Source organism: Echeneis naucrates, chromosome 12 (assembly GCF_900963305.1).
Source record: "Echeneis naucrates chromosome 12, fEcheNa1.1, whole genome shotgun sequence".
Taxonomy (NCBI): Eukaryota; Metazoa; Chordata; class Actinopteri; order Carangiformes; family Echeneidae; genus Echeneis; species Echeneis naucrates.
Window position 1 is genome coordinate 6,134,798 of NC_042522.1, and position 25,871 is coordinate 6,160,668.

At 39.8% G+C, this 25,871-nt stretch overlaps 1 protein-coding gene across 1 annotated transcript; it reads left to right on the forward strand.

Moving 5' to 3' along the window:
* Window positions 1-1,875: 1,875 nt before the first annotated feature.
* LOC115052348 (low-density lipoprotein receptor-related protein 2-like) lies at window positions 1,876-25,024 on the forward strand. The gene is made up of 29 exons (XM_029516416.1): window positions 1,876-1,939; window positions 3,209-3,331; window positions 3,547-3,795; window positions 5,270-5,473; window positions 6,061-6,229; window positions 6,468-6,636; window positions 7,043-7,265; window positions 8,364-8,672; window positions 12,796-13,044; window positions 13,720-13,881; window positions 15,183-15,350; window positions 15,496-15,711; window positions 15,789-16,018; window positions 16,106-16,235; window positions 16,407-16,600; window positions 16,824-17,010; window positions 17,246-17,458; window positions 17,795-17,978; window positions 18,100-18,301; window positions 18,442-18,606; window positions 18,752-18,979; window positions 19,175-19,342; window positions 19,775-19,909; window positions 20,485-20,686; window positions 21,333-21,440; window positions 23,174-23,410; window positions 23,934-24,255; window positions 24,627-24,723; window positions 24,863-25,024. Exons 1-29 carry the CDS (start codon window positions 1,876-1,878, stop codon window positions 24,926-24,928), a joined length of 5,373 nt encoding a protein of 1,790 aa, XP_029372276.1. The 3' UTR covers window positions 24,929-25,024.
* Window positions 25,025-25,871: the final 847 nt, after the last annotated feature.

Genomic DNA, 25,871 nt, shown 5'->3' on the forward strand with positions numbered 1-25,871 from the left:
ACTGCTCTTTGTAGTTGAGTAGTAGTAAAGGTGTGAAACTATGAACGTCCACGACTCTGATTGTTGTTGTTGTTGTGTATATTACAGATCCCTTTGATAAGAAGGCATGACAATAATATTAGTTAAGGAGATTACTGACTGCACAACTGCGCTGTGATTAATGGGGAAACAACACGGGAGTTAATCAGAAATGACTTTCTGTAGTGCAGCTGCGGCCTCTGTCGTGAGGCCTGCTGGGACAGATTGAGGAAAAATAATAATGGGTCAATATAGCACAACTCCTGTACAACATTATTAATCTTCGAAACGTTTTAAATGTAATAATCCTTTACCTCTGATGGACATTTTTTTTCCATGTTACCTGAAAACTGCATACAATGTTATAGTTGCCTAATATTACCGATATTCTTAATACTAGGGATGTTAAGAGTATATTCTTGGTGCTAATTACACATTAATTTATTCATAAAATTATCATAAATATTTTACAGAAACTGGATTGAGACAACTAGATATGTGAAGTTAATATCATATGGAATACTGAAAACTCATAAGAATGTAACTCACCACTTTTTTATTATGTTCAATATCTAGAGGCTCATCGAAAAAAGATCAAATCAAATAATAATGCTTAAACGTCATGGAGATGGAACTAATCTCTGAAATTGATTTTTTACGTGTGTTGTAAAAGTAAGATTAAAATTATTTCATACATTAGACCACACGTGTCTGCAGCAACAATTGACAGCAGCATGAAAGGGACATTAATTGAAGTGAGACGAACAAACTGCAGATCGTTGCCCATTCATAAGACAAACTGCACACTTGACCTCAAAAGAAGGGAAATAGAGCTGATGGAAAACTTCAAAGCTTTGATCCTTTTGATGCACAGAGTGTGAAACGTAATAAAGAATTGAAGTAAATGCGCCATTAGTCTTAAAGTATTGGATTCTTTGAAATGTCTTTGGACATATCATCAAATGAAATTTCAAACAATAATTTTGTGCTTTGTGTTTTTTTGGCGACAGAAGCAAATTCTCCAAGAGTGCCTCTGTCACCTTGCTTCTCATTATATAATGACAATCATTATAGTACTTTTGCTCATTTAGAGAAGAAGAAAAAAAGACCATGTGCAGACTACTTGCCTATACATGACTAACTGAGTGCAGATAAACGGGCTAACTATATAGTGGAATCGTACTAAAACATTTTAAGTTGAATATTACGGTGGCCGAGAAAGCTGCTCGCACTAGAAATACATCAAGCCGCAACGGAAATGTGCGGTCAGTTTTAGTTTTAGTTTTTGTTTACTAACCCGGACCAATTATACAATCGGACCGTACACTTCCGTTGTGGTTTTTACATTTTTTTTTACTGCAGCTTTTTTATTTGCGTTATATTGTATATCAACTTTCTCGGCCACCGTAATATTCAACTTAAAACGTTTTAATAGGACGCCATAATATCATTCCTGCTCGGCAGGTGTAATGATAACTTGCCAATTCGCACTCCAAAAAATAAATAAATACAAATAAAAAAGTGAATTACATCTTAAACAGATTTTTATCAAAAAACTATAGAATAAAATAAATAAAGTCAAATTTGACAAATGGGGTTTGCAACAAGAAAACAGAGGTAATCAACTAAAAGGCATTGCTTCAAAATAAAATAATTTAAAAATACATTGATATTTAAAAAAACGAATGATTTAAAGCTCGACTGGATGTGTTTTAATTTTTTAAATTTAATTTTAATGTTTCATTTGTGAAGCCACGCACCGTCTTTCCGTAAGAGCACGCACACCTGTGGCACGTGCAGCTAATTAAAGCGTTTCCTCCGAGCTGAAGCTGTTTGTCAGCAGAGCCGTGGGCCGACATGGACCGGCACCGGGTCACCGTCACGGCTTTGATTTTACTGGGAAGTCTGAAAATTTCCACAGGTAAATGCGCCTAAAACACTACTTTATATCTGATTCGATGATATTTTTTCTTTTCTTTCATCGTCCGCAAGTGTATGCGTATACAAACATAGTTTTATTTCAGTAAAACAACCGACGTAGATTTGTATGTGACGCGGCAATATGGCGCTCATTCCTGGATCCCATTTTAACATTAAGGCGTGCAGCAGTGGTTGGAGTTGAAGTCAGAGAGTTTGACTGCAGTAAAACTAATTCCTTCAATGTGGTTAATTTTTTTTTTTTTTTGACAAATACCAATGGTGTCTGTTCACCAGTGAGGGCAGTTTACAAGGGAATCATTGGTCACTTTAAAGGCTTTAAGTGAATTTCAGCCATTGTTCCCATTTCTTTGGAGGTCAGACGCTGAAACTCAGCTTTGGAGCCTTTGAAGCTGAACAAAAAAGGTTATTTCTATAAGCTAGGCTTGCTTTGATTTTTTTATTATTATTATTTGACCATGTGCAAGTTATTTATGTTAAACTTTATTTTTCTTTTTTCAAATTTGTATATTTGTTCCTTGTTAAACTGAGTTGGGCTGGGGTGGAGGATGAATGCTGTATGGATTCTAAACCTATTTTATTTGTTGTATAATTTTTGGATGTGAGCTGCGTTGTCTTCTGACAGACACATCAGCAGGTATTATGAATTGAAAGCCCACTGACTAGCTTCGCCACTAGCCAAGTTAAAGCCACAACATTGTGTGTGTAGCACCTAATTACATTTTCTGACATGTAGGCAATGCTTCACTGCCCCAAAAGACTTTTTCCAGTGGCTAAATTATCACTCACCTCTCTAATCTGTCATTTCTAATTTTAAACAAATGACACAAATCACTTTGTGCCATATTGTCCGTAATCAGATACTTCAGTCAAAACGGGCACTCTGTTGTTCTCAAATGCTGTTGTTGTGCCCTCATCAGAAATTACTACTTTAATCTGGATTAAAATAACATTGCACTTTCTTGTTGCCTTGGCATCATGCCCATGGAGCATACAGTTGTGCTACTTTGAATTTTAAATGAATTGGCAACTGGGATGTATCAACCTTGGTGCCGCCCCCCCCCACTATGAGGTCAAGATGGTGGCCAATGAAATTTGACTGTCACATTTCTTGATACTTGACAATGGACAATTGTGCTCACCAAGGGTGAGATTGAAGTGAACGACTCAGACACAGGCCCATAATATTTTCCAAGCTTCCTTCTTAGTGGTTGTACTTTGCTGTACTTCCTTCCTCTCTCTATGTTTGTAGGACAACTGTCGGGATGCCGTCCTGACCAGTGGCAGTGTGACGATGGAAGCTGTATCCCTAATGTGTGGAGATGTGATGGGGATGGAGACTGTTTGGATGGATCTGATGAAATGGACTGCACTGGTAGGTGTCCTTCTGTTTTTCTTAAAACAAATAAATATACATTTATATGTATAGTCACTGTAATAATAAAATTCAAAATTTCTTGAGGAATGTCTAAATTGTTTATGAAGAATGTTTAATGGAAGTTAAAATATAGATTGTCTTGAATCTTAAGTTGTTGCAAATTAACTCTTTCACTCTATTTTATGGTGTCTCATTATTATTATTTCCTGTAGCAGCAGCAGGCTCCTCCGAATGTCCAGCAGGTCAGTTTCCTTGTGTGGACTCAGTTGGTTGTGTCGACGCGTCAGCCCGCTGTGACGGACAAAACCAGTGTCCCACTGGCTCTGATGAGGAGAACTGCCCACCCCCTGATGGCTGTTTGGACTCAGACTGGACCTGTCGAAACCACATGTGTATCCCCAAAGAGCTGCGCTGTGATGGACTGAATGACTGCATGGATAATTCTGACGAAGAGGACTGTGGTGAGTAAGAAAAGTGGATTAAATGTAAAAGGGTGTGTTGTCTTCATGCGTGGTACTGTAGATTGCAGTGTGTTTTTAAAAGTCTCTCTTGAATCTTCTGTAGCAGTGCATATTAGGCATAGTATATTTTCTTCTAGGTGGTGACGTACTCAATCTTTAGGATGTGTACTATCCAGCATTACCCTTAACAATTCCTTAGCAATACTATGTATCAAATACATGTAGGAGCAAACAAAGCAAGATTGTGACTCAAACAACCTCAATTATAACCATTTAGCCCAATATGTGTGAATGAATGATGAACACAACGCAACAGCAGTTGGAGGCTTTTGGTTCTTGAGGTGAAGCACTGATGAGCTGTTGTTTCACAGGTTTGTGTGTTGAGGGCAGCCCACGGTGTCCTGACAGGACATGTCTGTCTCCTGAAGAAAAGTGTGATGGACAGTTTCACTGCTCAGATGGCAGCGATGAGCCACTAACCTGTGGTGGGTATTAATTAGTTTGTTATGGAAAATGCTGCAAAAATCGACTCAATATGCTGTTGGTTATCGTTCTCCAGAGTTTGATTCACTTCAAATCCCTTTTCTGCATTGGTTTCTATGATGCTGTGCTGTCGTGTCACGTTGGATCTCCTGCAGGTCACATTTGCTCCATGAACAATGGCGGCTGTAGTCATGTATGTGTTGATGAAACCTGGGGCGCCCTGTGTGCCTGTCCTCTAGGATATAAGCTCTCTGCCAATGGAGCAGTCTGTGAAGGTGTGTGTGGTGAGAAAATAAGCCACTGTTAATGTTAGACACTGCTAATGGATTGCATCCATCTTCCAGTTACAATTGAAAAAATAAGATTTAAAAGTATGTGGAGTTGTAAGTATGCCTCTCCCAAGGTTAGACTGGTGATGAACTAATTCTTGGGAAGCTTAAACCTTCTATCTCTACCCAGATTTGGATGAATGTGCCTCACCTTTGCCTCCCTGTATGCATCACTGCACTAACACCATCGGATCTTACTACTGCCATTGCAGAGATGGTTTCAAATTGACAGAAAGATCTATGTGTCTAGCAACAGGTAACAAGTTAGGATTTCCCCTATTTGTCTAAATCTACTTAAATGTTGTTTATCCAAACCAAGCCTCATCTTGAATGAGTGGAAAATACTGAGGGCCACATGGCAATGTTTTTGATGTATTGAACAAAATTAGTACACATCAGGTGCTGGCTTCAAGGGATAAATGTCATGTTCATAGGATACTGATGTGGCAAAGCCGATATTAAAGATAAGTCAAAAGATCAAAGATGTAAATTATGATCAAAATGGAAGGCCAATTTTGATGATAAAACATAATGAAGTTAAAGATTCAGTCATGTTCACAAGGTATTGAATAGCCAAATACAGTATGTGCGGTTTTTTGTCAATCTGTGCACTTCACTCAAAGGTTAACACTTATTCTATCCTTGTATATAAATGTGTACAGGTAATGCCCCCAAACTGCTGACAGTGCAGAGGAAGTCATTAGGACTGTTGAATGTGAAATCTCAGCAGTTTGAAATTATCCAGGATTTGGTGTTTGATCCGGTCGCCTTGACCTTTGATGTCAGCCGTGGATGGTATTTCTGGGCTGACAGTCATGGCAGTATATTCAAAAGTGATGGAAATCAGAGCTGGACAACCTATACAGGTCAGTCCATCAAGGAATTTTTTTTTGAATATGATGATTCAGCGGGGGGGGGGTGTTGTAATTGAGTTTTGCATATGAATTGAAAGCAAGAGATAATAAAAGGTGATAAGCTAAGTGTGTTATAATGTAAAAGCTCAGTTTCTTTTTGGTATTCTACTACAGTGATTATTTGACTTTTTGTTCCTGGTCCTTTAAAACAGAGCAATAATTACTTATGAGGCCCACTCGTCCACCATTTGTAACCAGTTCAAACAACACTAGGACTCAAAATAATAATTTGTATGAAAGGTTGGAGGAATGTTTTTTTTTTTTTTTTTTTTTTTTTTTTTTTTTTTTTCCTGAACTTCTATTTTTGCTAATGCCATTTCAATCTTTTGGGTGTAACTTAGAAAGCTGTGATGGTCTAAAATCAATTGGGCTAATACATCAGTTGGCTTGTGGCTGTGTGCAGCAATGTTTTCATGTCAAACAAGATTTTTTTTTTAATCACACTTGCTGAAATTGTTGCTTATTTGCCTCCAACAGAAAGGACAAATTTTGTTTGAAAATAATAGATCCTCACACTTTCCTTTTTTTAATCTCCCCAGGAGAGTCTGGAATTAAGAGTCTGGCTTGTGATTGGCTGAATGGTAACCTTTACTGGACCAATCAGAAAACAGAGTCAATCTACATGCAAGCAGCCAATGGGAAGAGTTACACAATTCTGCTGAGCAAAAATATTAGCCCATTCGATCTGGTGCTTGTCCCTGTGGAGAGGTATGCTCACTTTTATTTAATCTTTTGTAAAGAGTGTTGCTTTAATGTACGTAAAGTGTTTCTAAATGTGTACGTTTCCTCTAATTACATTTAAAAATAGCATTTGCAACATTTGCAACTGTTTGTATTAAAATGTTTGTCACACTTATCACATGAAAATATTTCCATTATTATTGTACCGAAAGAGATGATCCACTTGGTGGTATGTATTCTAGTTCTATGATTTCTGCTCCGCTAGCTTGATGTTCTGGATCAACACTGGGCGAGGTGACAGGGTGACATTAGAGAAGTCATGGATGGATGGGTCACAAAGAAGCTCTGTGACAGTCCTCACTGGTCAGTCCGCTCACAGCCTCACTGCTGATCTGGCTGCCAGAAGGCTGTACTGGATCAGTGACTTCAAGAAGGTTGGTTAAAGAAACAAGACCGTCTGTGCTTCTCAGTCACAGAGGATTACTGGATACTTTTCTTTCCTGATAATGACAGTTTTTATACCTTTATTTTATTTACAAACAATTCAATGCAAAAACTAATGTATACATGGTATTGTGACAATAGTGAGTAGCGAAGGCTAAAGAAGAAAAGATTAAAGCAAAAATTTGATAGAAATTCACTGGAAGAAACACTCCTCCCATCTATGGGACACACATACGCTATAGTTGTTTTTTTTTTTTTTTCAATTTCATGCTGGTAATTTGATCCTGCATACTAGAAAACTTATATCCATGGAAGTGTCCTGTAGTTGGCTGTCTGGATTAAATTGGGAAACCATTCTTTTTTTATCTTTCATGCAGTAATTACATTTTTGTTCAGTCTATAGAGACAGTGAAGATGGATGGGACTGGCCGTTACTCCTTCACAGGCCTGTTCAATAAAAAAGCAGCCGTCAGCCTGGCTGTTTTTGAAAGTTTCTTTTACTGGGTTGATGACAAAGGGCTGTGGCAGGTTCCGCAGAACCAACTGAATCAGAAGAAATTTCTTTGGAAAGCTGAACTGCTGCTGTTAACTGTTTACCACGAGCTACAGCAGCCGCAAGGTATACGTTGCTACAATTGTGTAAAATCTGTTCATTTTCCATTTGTTTTCACTGACATTTGAGGCTGAGGTTTTTATGTGCCCAGATGTTTATTTACATGTATGTACTTTGTCCATTTGTAATGGTATGCATTTTTCTTAGTGGATTTAAAAATGTCCTCATTTTCTCAACTAGGTTCTTCTCCATGTGAAAACAGTCGATGCCACCTCTGCCAACTCACTAAAGCAAGCCCTGCTGGATTCACCTGTGCTTGCCCAAACTTCAAATTATTGTTGCTTGATGGGACATGTGAATGTGGGTTTACCATGAGTTTAATATGTCCATGCCAAATTTAGTCATTAAAAACATTCTATACTTATGTTTAATAAGCAGCCAATTTGACTTGTTTTAATTTTATCATGCCAAAACTGATCCATTCACAAAAATTGGTCTTAAACCAACATTGCTTTTTATTTTGAGAAACCATTACTCTTGTTTTTAATTTTAATTCAAGAGTTATACCTTTTTTGAAAGTGGGTTTGAATCTTGGATATGAGACATAAAGCTTAAAGACTTCTGGTCATAACATGATAAATGAAAATTTATTCTCCCTCCTTTTCTGCAGATCCAAAATTTATATATTCTACCATTAGCAACATCAACTTGCTGGAGTTTACAGGCAAAGAGTCATCTGAAACCAAACTGTTCACTACTGATGATGGTATCCTGTCATTTGATATGGACTGGAACAGAGAGTTGCTCTATTGGGCTAATCAAACTGGTCATGTCCAATGCACTAGTCTAAGCCAGGCTGAGACCAAAGCGATTCCAACAGCTTTGCCAGGTTTGTGCTTTCTCTTTTTCTTGAGTTGTACAGATGGTGAAAGTTGTATTATTTGGGTTTCAGTATTGTGAAATAATTTGCTGAAATTTGATAATTTGCAAAGGCATTTTTCACAGTTTCAAAACTGTCTAAAACCACATGTTGGAAACAGATGGATGAATTAATAGTTGATAGTTTCAGCAGATGAAGAGCTGAATAGACCATCTGGTTACTGTCACACTATAGTTTGTTTGGTTATGTTGGTCTTCACGCTATTGACTTTGTGTTTTCTATAGTTTGTCTTATAAAAGTTGAACAGAGGCGTGGGAGCCTGTACTGGGTGTCATGTGACCAAAACAGCATTGGCACTACTGCAGCTGATGGTCATTACCTGCAGCAGCTGTACCACACACAAAGGAAGATTCAGAACTTCTATCTGGACTGGTTGAGAGGTGGGATCATATGGCTGGAGGAAAAACAAATCTTCACCATGAGTATGACGGGGGGTAAAGCCAAAGAGGTGCTGCAGTTAGCAGGAGTCGTCATGGGGAACATCGCCTTTGACCTCAGGGCCAATAGTCTGCTTTGGAACTCAAGACGGGCAGGTTGGTTCACTTACAGTGATTTGTGTTAAATTTAATTTGTGTCTTCAGGTGTGCTAGCAGTTCCAATGAATTTGACTATAAGCAGCTCTTGAGAGTTTAGAACTAGATGGGCTTAATTTCAGGGTCTGTCTTTGTATTGTTTTGCATGCAGCTTTTTAGATTTAATTATGCGGAATGGTCTGCTAAAACCCTGTTTAAAATGAAATCATTAAAAGCATGGGTACAATTACTTTGTAAGCTAATGTTGTTAAAGTCTTAGGCTTTTGACGGTACAGACCTTTTGAGTTTTGCACCTTTTACAGGCCTGACAACAATGAGTTTGCTGCAACATAGAAGCCACCAAGCTGGAAGAAGATGGAACATTTCAGGCTCAGTCATAGCGGCATTAGAGCCCTTCCTGTTGACCCTTGCTGACGATGTTATTACTCTTTGGAATAGACGGGATGGGAGTCTGATCCAAGACGTGACTGTGAGAGGTCATGTATTAGGTGTTGTCGCTGCACTGAGGACTGTTCGTAGAGGTCAGACTTTGTTAAATCTGTAACAGATGTTAGTTAAAACTAGTTTAAGACTGTGTATGTGGCCTTTTTCAAGCAAAACAGGACTACAGCATGTAAGTCAAAGCAATTCTCTAATTCAGTTAAACATGAATCCTCATTGGCTCATTGTCATAGGCCCCATTTATATGAAATCCATGATGTTTGGTCTGACTTCTAAAATACAATACATTATTGCAAAAAAAAAAAAAAAAAATCATGATCAGGCTTTTACATTTGTTTGTTACAGTGCCCACTCCTCCAGTCTGCCATGAACCATCTATTTTATGCCGCCACTCATCACTCTGCCTTTCTAAGTTCCAACATTGTGATGGTAAAAAGGACTGTCCTGAAGGAGATGATGAGGAACTTTGTAGAGCATGTCCATCTAAAGGTAAGGTCTTACTATTAAGATTGAAATTCTCAGTTTAAATTGTAAATGCATTCACTCCTGACTTTGTGATGACTCTTTTCTGTCCTAACTGTTAATCTTAGAGGATTTCAAATGCAACGACAGCACAAGTTGTATTGGAAGAAATCTTGTATGTGACGGTCACTCTGATTGTCGTGATGGCTCAGACGAAGTTGACTGCCCAGCAATTACTTCTCCTGCAGTCCAGGCAAATGTCTTGAAGTGTCGCAGGGCCTCAAAACCATGTAAAGATGGCACAGAGTGTGTTTTATACACTCATGTGTGTGATGGCGAGAACGACTGTAAGGATGGATCAGATGAGGAAGACTGCGGTAAGTTCTTGAAAATTTAATTTCTCTTTCAAGGTTATAGTCATGGACCATAAGATTTGATAATCAACCTGTAAATGGGATTCTTGTATTTAAGGTGACACAGTACAGACTATGTTGCCAGGTACACCTAATATCCATTCATCGAATCAAATGGCACCTCCAGCTCTGACACTACCAGCCTGCACCAGGCCCTTTGTCCTCTGTCCTTCCTCTTCTGCACAACTCTGCATTTCTCCAAGCCAGTTCTGCAATGGCCTGAAAGACTGTCCTGATGGCTTTGATGAAAAGAACTGTGTGAACAAATGTCCTTCCAAAAGTAAGTCAGAAATTTGGAACAAGTTTAAGTTTTAGATGTACTATTTCATCCCCCCTTTTTTTTTTTTTTTAAGTTAAGTTAGTTAAGGTATAATTATTTTTATAATTTTTTTTTTTTTTTTTTTTTGCTCGATTGTTCTAGACGTTAAAAAGTGTTCTTAAACTTTGAATGTTTTGATGCTTATCGTTCAAGATGATTTTCTCTGCGAAGACCGTCAGAGCTGCGTCTCAAAGAATCTGGTTTGTGATGGTCGTTCTCACTGCCATGATGGTTCAGATGAGGTCAACTGTCCAAGTGTAACTACACCTTCCTCTCAGGCTAACATCAAGTGTCGCTTTGGCTCAAGACAATGCAATGATGGTACAGAGTGCGTTTTATACAGTCATATTTGTGATGGAGAGAGAGACTGTAAGGATGGATCAGATGAAGAAGGCTGTGGTGAGTATTTATGCAAAGGTTGCTTTCACAGGAATTGTGAAAACAAATGTGCTCAGTTTGCTTTTACTTAAGCTCATAAAGCATGACATTATCCTTGTTTCAACCAAACACTACACACCAAGTTAACTATTGGTATTATACTTGTAGATCCTGCAGACACTGCCACTACTCCTCCTAAAGAAAATGACTCTAAATCTGAAAAACTTACTGAGCCTCCCACCAAGCCATCCTGCACCAGTCCATCATATCTGTGTCCAGGTTCTTCTTTATGCATCACCTCAACACAGCTATGTGATGGAAAGAAAGACTGCCTGGATGGATCTGATGAAAAATGTGTGAGAAGATGCCCCTATAGCAGTAAGTTGTCAGTTGATGGTATGAGTAGTCAGCTAGGTCCAAGAACAGATTAGAGCTATCAGTTGCTGCCCAAGTGGAGCCAATTTGATAAAATTCCACTCAACTTTTGTCATTTACCCTCCACAGCCGATTTCCTCTGCAAAGACCGTCGTAGCTGTGTCTCAAAAGGTCTGGTTTGCGACGGCCGCTCTCATTGCCATGATGGCTCAGATGAGGTTGACTGTCCAAGTGTCGTTTTTCCTGCACCTCGAACAAACATCCTAAAATGTCGTATGGGCTCCAGACTTTGCCGAGATGGCAGCGAGTGTGTTCTCTTTCGTCATGTTTGTGATGGCGAGAGAGACTGCCAGGATGGATCAGATGAAGAAGAATGTGGTGACTTTTCATATAAATGTTGCTTTCTCAAAGATTTTACAAACACTTGCTTTATCGAGAACCTCTTGTATGAAAAGAAAAACATGACAATATCCACATAAACTTTACACTTGTACAGCTAACTCTTGATGTAATACTTCTAGATACTGCCACTACCATTCCCCCAGAATATCACATAACCAAACTTCCTGCCTCTGAACCACTTACTGAGCCTCCCACCAAGCCATCCTGCACCAGTCCATCATATCTGTGTCCAGGTTCTTCTTTATGCATCAGCTCAACACAGCTATGTGATGGAAAGGAAGACTGCCTGGATGGATCTGATGAAAAATGTGTGAATAGATGCCCCTATAGCAGTAAGTTGTCAGATGATGGGCTTGTGAAAGCATTCATAGAGGTTTGGAGCTCCTGTTCAGGCCTTCCATGAACATGCATCATGCATGAACATGCATTGGTCACATCTAGAATGAGTGGGTGAAAAGATTAGTTGCTTGATGCATTGTAAGGGCAGGTGTGAACAGAAAATTAAATTCCATAAAATCTGGAAATATTAATGGAATTTTTTTGTTTCATTCATCATTCCAGAATTGATGTAAACTGAAGTAAAATATCCTCCACAGCTGACTTCCGCTGCAAAGACCGTCGGAGCTGTGTGTCAAAGGGTCTGGTTTGTGACGGCCGCTCTCATTGCCATGATGGCTCAGATGAGGTTGACTGTCCAAGTGTTGTTTTTCCTGCACCTCGTAAAAACATCCTAAAATGTCGTATGGGCTCCAGACTTTGCCGAGATGGCAGTGAGTGTGTTCTCTTTAGTCATGTTTGTGATGGAGAGAGGGACTGCCAGGATGGATCAGATGAAGAAGAATGTGGTGAGTTTTTATATAAATGTTGCTTTCTCAAAGATTTTACAAACATAGTTGCCTTATCGAGAACCTTCTGTATTGGGGGGGGGAACATGACAATATCCTCATAATAAACTGTACACTTGTACAGCTAAGTCTTGGTATAATACTTTCAGATACTGCCACTACCATTCCCCCAGAATATCACTTAAACAAACCGCCTGCCTCTGAACCACTTACTGAGCCTCCCACCAAGCCATCCTGCACCAGTCCGTCATATCTGTGTCCAGGTTCTTCTTTATGCATCAGCTTAACACAGCTATGTGATGGAAAGAAAGACTGCCTGGATGGATCTGATGAAAAATGTGTGAGAAGATGCCCCTATAGCAGTAAGTTGTCAGTTGATGGTATGAGTAGTCAGCTAGGTCCAAGAACAGATTAGAGCTATCAGTTGCTGCCCAAGTGGAGCCAATTTGATAAAATTCCACTCAACTTTTGTCATTTACCCTCCACAGCCGATTTCCTCTGCAAAGACCGTCGTAGCTGTGTCTCAAAAGGTCTGGTTTGTGATGGTCGTTCTCATTGCCATGATGGCTCAGATGAGGTTGACTGTCCAAGTGTCGTTTTTCCTGCACCTCGAACAAACATCCTAAAATGTCGTATGGGCTCCAGACTTTGCCGAGATGGCAGCGAGTGTGTTCTCTTTCGTCATGTTTGTGATGGCGAGAGAGACTGCCAGGATGGATCAGATGAAGAAGAATGTGGTGAGTTTTTATATAAATGTTGCTTTTGAGAGGTTGGATGAGTTTGGAAGTGCTTTGTAAATCAGCATGGCCTGCTGTGGTTGATGGGACAAAAGTTTGCTTTTTGTCTTAATATAACAATCAAATTTGTAGTTTTACTCATTGCATCATACCTAAAGTTAGCCCACAATTTATTTATTTTTTTTTTTTTGGTAACTTTCATATTTGAATGATGATGTAAAAGCAAATGCAAACACCTAGGCTTGCAACACCTAGGCTTGCAACAGCAAGGAAAGTAATGGCCCTAATGTAGCAATGACAATATGCTGATTTCTGCTGTAACCTTTTGACTTTACTCATGCATGTGTACATTTTTAGATCCTGCCACTGATGCGATAAGTCTCAGTTTAACTGAATCCCCTTTGCCTGTAAAGCTCTTGACTCAACTGCCGACCAAGCCATTGTGTACCAGTCCTTTAGTTCTATGTCAGGATTCATCTTTATGCATCAAATTAACACAACTATGTGATGGAAAACAAGATTGTCCTGATGGGTCTGATGAGAACTGCCTGAAAAGATGCCCTTACAATAGTAAGTTATCTGGCTATGCACTAGTGTTTTCTTTGGACTCGACCAAATGTGGATGGTTAAATTTGCATCATATTGTATCTTATGTTGAATACGTTACCTCCTCAGCTGAGTTTCTCTGCAAGGACCGAAGGAGCTGTGTCTCACAGAATCTGGTTTGTGATGGTCGCGCTCACTGCCAGGATGGTTCAGATGAGGTCAACTGCCCGAGTGCAACTACTCCTGCATCTCAGGCAAACATCCTCAAGTGTCGCTTTGGCTCAAGGCCATGTAATGATGGCAGAGAGTGCGTTTTATACAGTCATATATGTGATGGAGAGGATGACTGCATGGATGGATCTGATGAACAGGAGTGCTCAGAAACCTGCAAAGAAGGTCTTCCACTTTAAACACTGTCTCAATAATATAATCTTCCAGACTTATTTGATCTGTATATTTTGCATTTTTAAACTATTGCAGGGGCAATCATATTGTAACCTATGGCATTATTTATATTCAATCTGCAACAGAGTTCAGCCACTGGGTCACTAGAATCAGAAAATGTGAAGCATAGAAGACAGAACTTAATATCTGAAATCTCTGTAAATTTAAGCTTTGGGGATAACCTGTAATTCTGTTTCTTTCAAATCTCAACTTTTAATGGTACTCCTCCCAAGGTGAGTTCCAATGCTCCCATGGGAAAATGTGCATCCCTATGGTTCAGGTGTGTGATGGGACGTCACATTGCCGTGACCAGTCTGATGAATTGAACTGTTGGGAACAAACCAGGAGCTGTGAGTTTAATTGTGCTGACAGAAAGCGCTGCATCCCAAAGAAATTTGTGTGCGATGGGGAGAGAGACTGTCTGGATGGCACAGATGAGGTGGGCTGTGGTAAGTCCATAATTTCTTTCCATCATTGATAAACTTGTGGTATTTCTAATCAGTTTTAACTTTAAAATCTTGTGTGTAATGGAGTGAGTACCCTAACAAAGCACTGTTGTTCTCTATCACACTGACTACCAGACAGTCCTGCCAGTAAGTCCTGAATAGTTTAATTTCACCTTTTCAGCCACTACCATCGCAAAAACCAAACCTGCTGTACTCCCATCCACATCAGCTTGCAGTGCTCCCTCACTGCTCTGCCCAGCTTCATCAATGTGTATATCTGAAGATCAGCTGTGTGATGGACAAAGAGATTGCCCTGATGGATTTGATGAAAATGATTGTATTGTCCAATGTGAAAGAAAAGGTAAGTCTGATCTCCACAGTTATCTTAATGTGGAAGGTAACTACACTCCCCCAAATAAATTTCCTCCACTCTTCACTTCAGATGACTTCTTGTGCAATGGCCGAAGAAGGTGCGTCTCTAGGATGAAAGTGTGTGATGGTCGTGCCCACTGTCCTGATGGCTCGGATGAGAGGCAGTGTCAATCAAAATCTCCAACTACTCCCCGTAAGAAAATAAACAATAGCAAAGTGTATATATAACAATAACATTTATATTTTGTAACAACCACTTACCCTCAAAGCAATCTCAGACTTGTATTGCTGTAATTGTCCTGATAACATTTACATTAATCTTCTGTCTAGTCCCCATCAATGTCTTAAATGCCAGATCAGCCCCTCTAAGGTGTCGTAACGGTTTCAAGCCATGTGAAGACGGCCTAGATTGTGTGCTGTACAGCCATGTGTGTGATGGAGAGAAGGACTGTCAAGATGGATCAGATGAAAAGGGATGTTCTGCTCAATGCAAAACAGGTTTGTTTAGATGCTGCAAGGAAAAGGTGTTCATAATGGATGCAAAAGCATTAATTAAACCTAATTGTTTAATCAGGTGATAAATAGGAAAGTTTTCTGTTGACATTTCAGGACAGTATTTTGGACGTTTCTTGTCCTTCTGCAGGTGAGTTCCAGTGTTCTCACGGTAATCGCTGCATCCCACCTGAGCAGGTGTGTGATGGACAGTACAACTGTCAGGACAGATCTGATGAAATGGACTGTTCAAGACTAAGTGAGGGCTGCCATCAGCATTGTGATAACAACACCCGCTGCATACCAAAGACCTTCCTGTGTGATGGCGAGAAGGACTGTGTTGATGGGTCAGATGAGGAAAAGTGTGGTAGGTGTCTTTGAACTGACTAAATTGTACAACCAGTCATTACATAATATCCATATTTCATATCGCCTTCTTTCCAGGTTTGCTGGCCTGTTCAATTAACCAGTATCGCTGTTCTAGTGGTCAGTGTGTGTCTGAAGCTTTGAGATGTGATGGATATGCTGACTGCAGTGATCGCTCGGATGAGATGGACTGTACAAGACCCCCACGCTGCCTGTCGCAGCTCCAATGTCCGCACAGCCACGAGTGCTTACAGAAAGAGTGGCTCTGTGATGGCGAAGAAGACTGCAAGGATGGGTCAGATGAGAAGGTAAAGTAATGTGATAAAGGACACTGAAGCTTGGCCTGTTAAATGTGTGTACAGCATTTAATGCAACTTAGTCTTGTTTCTATTTAGAACTGTGCAACTCCACCAGCAAAGTGCAGGGAATACCAGTGGCAGTGTGGAAACAGCCGTCAGTGCATCCCCCTGTCCTGGAGGTGTGATGGGAAAAGGGACTGTTATAATGGTGTGGACGAGGAGAAATGTGAGCATATTTGTTGTCAGATATTCACTGTGCTCAGGTCAAACCAGGTCTCTTCTGTGCTTAAGATACTTGACATAAGTCAGTGGGTGCATACTCCATGTTCTTGGGTTTTCCATACAATTAAATGCCTTTTAATCACTGAACCTTTGAAGAAAATGACTGTTCTCACAGGCAGCACTATAAAGTGCCCGCATCATCTTTACCAATGTGGAAGTGGTGAGTGTGTGGACCCAGGATTGGTCTGTAATGGCTTCACCAACTGTGCTGACAGCTCAGATGAGGGTGTGGGATGCTCCCAGCACAACTGCTCCAGCCCATCAGCTCCTCGCTGTGACCATCGCTGTGTCAGCACCCCAAACGGGGCGGTCAGTACAAAGCAAATGTGTATCTGGTTGTTCTTTTTGTCCTTGTGTTTTTTTTTTTTTTTTTTTTTTTTGGGGGTCCCCACTCAATGTTACTTTTATTCGTTCACATTCATCTGTTCCATATCTAAAAATTTATATATGAACACTTCCACATTTTGCATATGGATGCTTCCAAAGGTCATTCTTGCACTGCTTGAAAGCACCCTTGCTATCACTTTTGCAGGGATGTTACTGTGCCTCAGGTTTCAGACTGCTGTCCAGTGGCCTATCCTGTGTGGACAGTGATGAGTGCAATGCAGTATCCCATGTCATGTGCAAACACACATGCCTCAACACCCATGGGTCCTATGTCTGTCAGTGCCACCCTGGCTTCTACCTGGAACCTGACAATAAAAGCTGCAAGACCAAAGGTGCCTTTGATCTGCTTGTGGAAGAAAAGATTGAGATTGAGTAATTTGAGTTATAATATTGGATCTGCATTTTTTTTATCCTGGTAACTACATTTATGAATGTTAGTTAATCATTTACACAGTTTACATTTGATTTAGATTTAATGACTTCCAGACAAGTTTATATTATTTTTCTATACACCACAAAAAAGTATTTTTTGCTCTGTGTTACTACTGACAGTGTTTCAATCTGCAGATGAGCCTTTGCTCCTGGCATCAGTGCAGTCAGAGCTGTTACTGCTGGGGGTCCGTAGCAGTATGTTGCAGATTCTCTCCTCTTCCAGTCGACCAGTCTTCTCACTGGATTACCACTGGGCACAAAATAGAGTTTACTGGCTAAGCCCCAACTATCAGAGCATCCGCTGGACTGACATGGGAAATTCAAATAACAAAGGGATACTTATCAAAGGTATAGTCATCATAGGATTGCCACACTTTGTATGGAAGGATTTAATTGTTTTTACTTCAGACGTTTACATGTCATGGCAGGAAAAGACTAACAGTCAAACTTCAGCCAGGGCACTGATACTGTGCATACTGGCTCATAATAACTTATCAGGTCACTTTATAACTTACCATAGTTTAGAAAAATGTTGACTCTCTGGTTAAACTGCCATGATAAGTAAAGGTTTCTGCTGTGAAAAAGGTCTGTAAAATAATGAAATGAATCTACTGAATTAAAGGCAAACTTGAGGATTTTAGACTATAACATAATCTTATAGTGCGCAAATTATATCTGTTGCAGGGGTAAAGTCAGATTTCATTGCTGTTGACTGGGTCGGTAAGAATTTATACTGGGTGGATGGACTTGTTGGTCAGATTCTGGCTGTGAAGCTCAGTGATACAATGGTGAGATCTCAGGATTACACTGTGGTCCTGGGAGAAGATCTGGAACAGCCAAGCTCATTGGTCTTGTTGCCTGACAGAGGGTAAGGTAACGCGTGTGTGTGTGCAAAATGTTTGGACACACCATTTCATTCAAATGAATAGGAAAGTGTGTGTACATACTGTAGCCTTGATCTTTCATAAGTTCATAATCAACATTTTCAGTCTGATGCTATGGTCTGAGATCGGCAGCACTCCTCAGATTGAGCGGGCTGGCATGGATGGTTCAAAGAGGAAGGTAGTGGTGAGTCGGGCCTTGAGCTGGCCTGTCAGTTTGTCCTATGACTTTCTGGACAACAGAGTGTACTGGGCAGACGAGAAACTGCGCTGCATTGGCTCAGCCTCTCTGGATGGAGAGAACATCAAGGTAAAGAAATATTAGACTGTAGAAACTCAAAGCGAAGTGGTTTCTGAAGTGTGTCAACTGAAGAAAAAGCAGCAATATTTCAAATTGCACCTGGTCACTTGGCATCGGTATTAAATGATGGCAGTGCCATCTCTCAACAGATACTCCAGTTGGCGGAAACTCCAAATCCTTTCTCTGTGGCGGTCTTCAATGACAAAGTGTTCTGGTCTGACACAAAGAGGAGGACCATTCGCTCAGCTGACAAGAACACAGGAAAGGATCAGAAGGTCCTACTGAAAAGACCAGGACAGCCATTTGGACTGAAAGTGAGTGTTTCTTTTCTGTCACTGCAAAATGGTTTTAGCAACTGACACATTCATTTTACAAATGCAGCTTAATTAAATTTTCTTTTTTTAAGCTGGACTGAAGCACAGCTCGTAACATTCCTGTTCATGATTTTCCTCTTCCCAGCTGATTCATGCCCTTTCCCAGCCAGCCATATCTAGTCCCTGTGGTCAGTTACAATGCTCCCATCTCTGTTTGCTGGCCCCCGCAGTAAAGGGCAAGACTGGAGCACTCGGACTGACTGCAGTTTGCAGATGCCCAAAGGGGCTGCTCCTTTCCAAGGACAGGATCACCTGCTCGCTTCCAAGGGAGTCACCTTTCATCCTGCTTTTGTCTCATGCGAAGGTTTATCAGGTGAAAAGTTTAATTGTATAAAAACCCTAGCGCTATAAGCCTTTGTACCTGATGGACTGAATTCTTTCACTTGCCCTTCTTCTCCTGCATTCGCTACCTTTTGTCTCACTATTGTTGCATCTTTAATCCTTTTAGATTTACTTGAGCTCAATGCATCAAGATGGGGTTGCTCTTAAAAAAATGCCAAATAATCAGGTTTTTGCCCTTCCTGGAGTTACTGAGGCATTGGAAGTAGATGTGTCCATCATGGAGCTTTCTCTGTATGTGGCTGATGCGGGACAAGGAGCAGTGGACGTGCTGAAACTGAGCAGCTCCAAGTCAGGACACGAGCTGATACCTGCTGGACGAGTCCTAAAGCTGAAGGTTGGTTTCTTTTCTTTCTTTTTTTTTTGGGGGGGAGGTGTCTAAACACTCTTCCAGGTTTGGAATTTGTGCCAAATTTCCAAAATTCAGATGAAGTGTTGCGTCAAGGCCATAATTACCTTTTTACTTTTATTTAATTATTTTTTGGAAAATATTGACAGTGTAAAAATGGTATTGTCTGTATTCCCTGATTTATAAATGCCATTAGTCTGATTTTGCCATGTTAAGGCCAAAGATCTATTTTTTTTCTTTTTTTTTTTTTTTTTTTTTTTTAAGAAAAGACAAATAAGCCAGTGTAATTCAACTTATTTTCTTTTTGTTGAAACCTTTAATTCATTAAACACTATCAATTTCATCTTCAAGACAGATGTTTATTTTCTAGAATCTGAATTACAGTGACATGTTAATTGGAAAACTGCTCTGTCGCACAAGGATGACACAATCACGGCTATGGCAGTTGACTGGGTGACCTCCAACATCTACTGGAGCAGCTCCAGGAGGCCTGATCTCCATGTGACTTCCCGCCATGATGGCTACACCACCTCACTGCTTCAGGGGTCACTGCAGGTGAAGCAGACTCTCCTGTGCTCTTCTTATTTGCCCTACTTGGTTCATCTTGGCTCCTATTATGTTCCTCCATTTGTAAAATATAAATAACTAAAGATAAACTAACATAGTTTGTTATGTTCAGGGATTTTTTTCTTTAATATGTGAAAATTCTAAATAGATATTTTACTTGATGTGTCAACAGTTACAGGTAGAATAAAACATTTTGCATGTCAGTGACTTGCCTCCTTCCAGGTATGGCTGCTGTACTCATGATGGAATCTTAGTTACTGTCGTCTTTGTCTTTTTTTTGTGGGAGGTTGAATTCATTCTGCAGTACTGGAAAAATTGATACAATGGTATTTGTTGAAAAACCAGTGTTAGGCATGGTTTCTATGAAATCTTTTATAAATGAATGTATACTGAGGCGTAACATCAAAATGTAGTCTGTTTCCTGATTAATGTTCTGTAAAGAAAAGTTAGAAGTTTGCACATCAAAAAAAAAAAAGCTACTTACTCCCGCTGACCTTCCTGTTGGCTACTTGATTGACTCTTGCCATTCTATTTTAATCTCTACCTTATGTTTGTCTCTTCAGGGCACCACTTCCATTGCGCTGCATCCTGCCTCAGGGAGAGTTTGCTACACAGTAATCGTTGCAGCAGGTGGGAAGACCCAGACAGAGGTGAGCTGTGCCTGGATGGATGGCCATAACAAAGCAGTCCTGTGGCAGAGGTCAAGCATCCCCACCTCACTTGTTTTTTCTAATAAAGGATCCATGATCTACTGGGCTGACACCGGTAAGAAGTGAAATAAAGAATCTTAAGTCAGGCACTAACTTGGAGAAATAACATCCTAGTTAATTGTCTGTCTACCTGTCTTACAAATTCCTTTTTTATACAGGTGAGGGAATAATCAGCTCTATTGGAGTGAATGGATCTGGTTATAAACAGTACAAAACAGGACCGGGCCTGCTCATTTCCTTCACACATACTCAGAGCATGCTCCTCTGGGTCACAATGGACAAAGGTCGGAGTGTTTTTTTTTTTTTTTTTTTATATACACCTACAGGCAAATGTGACATGTGGATGTTGTAATGGACCTGGAGTATCCTCTCTCTTCCACCACAATAACCTCTTCACTCTCACTCAGGAAATGCATTTCTCACCTTTTCTCCCTTCAGGCAGCAGATGGCGGAACAGACTAATTTGACAGTAAATTATTCAGAAGACCATTTCTGAGCAATCTCTGCTGTCACATATTTAAGCTAATTTTCTTTTTCTCTTTCACCAGACATGTTTTCCTTCAAATATATTTTTTCATCTGAATGACTACACATCGAATTCCATGACCATCTAAATTCTGCACTGTAGAAATTAATAGTTGGCAGGATTTTTTGCTAATGTTGTCCTTTTGGGATTCTCTATCCTTTTTTTTTTTTTTTAGATTCAACTAAACTCTGGTTCAGTGATGGGGTCCAGCCGAAACAACTGTGGTTTGAGACTAAGACCAGTGTGGTGGAAATCAGAGCCTACAGCAGCAACAGCCAGACTGGTGAGGAACTGTTGACTGCCTTTTTGTGAATATAAAAAAAAAGTCAAGATTTTACAGTACAGTACAAATCAAGATAATTTGAACAGCTCTGACGACTGACGCATGACCTGCGGTCAGACAGTCCTACAGAGCACTCTGCCGATTGTACCCTCACTACTGACTGAAATTTTCAGCTTTTTACTCAGAAGAGGCATGTAGAATTACCTGCAGTGTAATTGTGATGCACATAAAAATATATAAAAGATTGCTGCTAACAAGGACAATCCTGCCATCAGTGCCAGGAAAACGTCTGACATTCAGTTCTCAGGTCTTGGTTGGACCAAATTGACGCATATTTTTTTTTTTTTGGTGTGAGAAGGTATACAAAATATTCAAAGTTGGTACTGCAATTGAACATTGATGTCAACAGGAAAGTATATAAAAATTTCTTATTACTGGCTGATTTAGTAATAGTAACATGATTGTTGGACAATGTCAGTTTAGTTGCTAAAACAAACCCCCTATCTTTTTTCTTTTCTCCTCTCCCCATTGGCACTGGGAATCACACCATCTTAACATGCAGGTTTTCAACTCAATGCCATTTTCTTCTGAGGAAGCATACAATGTGTGTTATCAGACACTCGGGTAGAATGAGAAGACTCGCTTAAGCTCAATTTGCGTGACTATGACACTTTGAGGGAGATGGGACTTGGCAAGCAGTGAGATCATAGGCCTGTGTTACTGCTAACACTGCAGTGGGAAAGACTGATGAGGAATGGGGCTCTAACACACACGCACTGGAACATTATTCACTCTTATCTTGACCTGTGGCCCCATCCTGCAGTATGCAAATGTGGTGCTTTAAAGCAAACCCTGTTTTTGTAGTTAACTAACAGGAATATATGCAGGTCCACACATTGAGTGAGGGTTTACATCTGAATGTCAAGATTTGTACAATGGGAGCAACAATTAGAAATACCAATACTTTGCAGTACAATTCTTCAGTGCCCATTAAAGATTTTCGCGATGGTTCAGGATCACGATTATTTCAATGAAATCCAAATTACAGCCATATCTACAGACAAATGACAACACAATCTTAAAAATTAGTAAGGATTCAAGATGACAATGCCCAGTAGACTTTAGACTGCACGCTGTTCTGGTGTGGTGGTTTTTATTATTTATTTATTTATTTGATTTTTTTTTTTTTTTTTTTTTTTTTTTTTTTTTTCCCCCCCACCCTCCTCTTTAATTTGTCATCTGGGTACCTCCAAGTGTGCAATAGTGGTGTGAATGTGAGGTGTTTGCATAACACTTGTAATGCATTAGTGTTCATTTCTACACACACTTGTACACTCCTTTCATAACAGTTACTTATCCACTGACAAATGTTGACACACCTGTTTCAGACTAACGCTCCCATTGTGGAACTGAGTCCTTAACCAGCCAAAGCAGATATGTCAGGCTATATTTGTACAAATCAGGTTCGCTCTACGCTATAGTGACTAAACATGAGAATAGGTTTGAGGGATGAAGTGGTCTGCACTAGTGATTCTCGCATTATTTTAAGACAGAACCAACCTTTAATTAGATGTAAGCAATGCTATTTACTCACATTAAACTGATTACATATTTCTGTAAATAAATAATCCTACCAAGATTGGTCACTATACAAGCTGACTACCCTTTTCAGCACTTACACTTTTAACATTGACACCTGTGATGTACTATTTTCTTTTGTTCATTTCCTCCAGGGATGAATAGCTGCTCCAACAACAATGGCAAATGTGACCATCTTTGTCTGCCCTATCCTGGTGGTCGAACATGTAAATGTGGACGGGGCTTCTACAGCGTCAATGCCACTTTCTGTGCCCATATGCCTAAGTGTCCTGCTGGACAACAGCCCTGCTTTGATGGAAGAAAGTGCATCAGCAGCAGCAAGTTCTGTGATGGACTCAAGGACTGTCCAGACCAGTCTGATGAGCAGGACTGTGAGTTGTCAAACAGATGAAGTGAAAAAGAGCATCTGTGGTGCCTTGTTTCCCAAAATTTAAGAAACCGGGCACTGGTTATGTTGCTCTAAAATCAGTAATCTGCTAAACCTCAATGTTTCCTCTTTGGGGTAAAGCTTTATTTATCGGAAGGTTAATGTTGTGGATGTCGAAACAAAAGTTCTGCATTGAGGAATACTGTTTGCAACACAGTTTTTTGTTTTTTTTTTTTTTTTTTTGGCAATCACAGAGCACTTTTTTCCCCGCACCTTGAAATATTTTATGCTGAGAAATCTAATTTGTTAAAATTCTTAAACTTTTAGGGGCTGTTTTCTTTCTTTCAGATTTTGTCCTTAATATTTTACATTAAGGAGGAAAGGTTGGGCCTTGAAATTTTTCATGGCCTTTAATTTTATTTACTGGGCATTAATGAATATTTAATAATTCAGGTTGTAATCGCAATACATTTTTAATAATGTTCTCTTTGTTGGCACATAATGACCAGCCCTATTTTTCTCCAAAGGTGCAGGCACAGACTCAGCTTCCTTTCGGGCCAAAGTCAGTGATGGCCATTTCCCTCAGTCGTCTTCCTCCCCTCACCCAAATTCCCAGAAAGACTCTGTGCTTGGAATTAAAACAGACTCCGACTCCTGTGACCTCCAACATTGCAATGGTCATGGCAGCTGCATCACAGATGGAAAAATCACTCGCTGTCAGTGTCTTGCTGGTTACAAGGGAGAGTTTTGTCAAGAGACGGAAAATAGACACAGTCATGCCGGTGTCATCCTTGGTGTACTCTGCCTCATTGCTGCAGTGATGTCTGCAGCTTTCATCTTGGCTAAAAGGTAAAAGCTGACAGTACTTTCTTCTGCACCATGGGCTGAGAAATTCACTGAAAATGAGTGGTGGCCAAAAAAATAGCCACTTTGTTAGTTTTTTTTGTTTGTTTTTGTTTTTTTTTTTTTTTTTGGTTGGTTCTGTCTCTTTCTGCTAATTTCACCAAGAGCCAGAGAACAAACTAAAACCCTGAAGTCAGTTGCTGTACTGTTGGTATCTAGTTGTAATTAAAACCTAATATTTTCCATGTTTGATCAAAGTAACCCACCACCCCCCTCTGGACCAAGTGCCTGTTAAGGGTGACCATTTTCACACCTTCAGAATATTTTTTTTGCTACAAACTGACTGGATATAATTAGTATTTGATCTCTGGTTTTAGGAGAGCCTGGAACTCCATCAGAAGTAGATCCACAGAGAAAGAAACTCTGATGGCAAACATGGGCCTGCCCCCTGATCATTACGATTCTGACTCTGAGGTAAATACATGTACTTGTGCATATTTTATTAAGCTAGGATCTAAGACTTTAAACTTCATATATAAACTGCTTTTTCTTAATTGGAAAGCCCTCTGTTAATTTCTGTTCATATTTTAATGGCTGATCTCTTATTCTTTAGGAGCTGGAATCTCCAGTAGACCTAAAGGACCCTCCACTAGTGTTAAGGGCTCTCAAGCACAAATAGAACTGCAGATCAGTAATTTAATGATGAATTTCTTCTGAGTTTCAGCATGAATGTGTTAATAAACTTGACATAAGATGAACCAGTAACCAGCTTCGATTAATAAATTCTCCCTCACAATGTAAATGTTAGAAGGTTCTTATTAAAGTAGTGATATACTGCCATGCTGACATTGACAAAAAAATTCTGATGCCGTTTGGTCCATTTCAAATCATGTTAAATGTGATAGTAAGTTCAAGCCATGTAACATGGCAGAAGAGAAAAAAACCCATTCCTGAAGTCTTCATTCCAGAACAGAGCTTTTATACCTGATCCTTGCATACTGAGTAACAAGAAGCTACATCACAACAATAAACAGACTGACAGCTGGACACTTTGTGTATTTAGTTTTTCCCACAAAAATGTCTCTGTAAATCTAAGCTGAAATCTCTTTCCTGAGCAGAATGGTAGGCTCCCATTTGTCTCATGATGAGCAGATGAGCCGAGTTTAGTTCCAGTGATGCGCTCTGTGGTCACATTGTAGTCCTGCAAAAGTAATAATAGTAAATAATCCTGTATACCTTTTTAAAAAAAAAAAAAAAAAAGTGATCACATTAACATTTTTCCTCTTCTGCCAGACATGAATGTCAATGGCCCTTTGTTGACTGATACTAGTTCTACCAAAATGCTTCCTCATGACATTTTGGTTCCTTTTTTTTTTTTTTTTTTTCAATAGAAATACACCTGGCCTTAAAGGTACCTTTTTAGTAAATTTACTTCCACACAGAGACATGACCCGGAGATAGAGGCCACATGCAGGCATGTTACTGCTTTATTTACTGTATCGCATGACTGGCAAGGTGAGAAAGGCCTCGTCTAAGACTTGTTCTAACTGGAATTATGTTTGAATATTGCATTGAGCCGCATGATATTTTTTTCACCTGCCCTCATCTTCACGCTTTCTTGG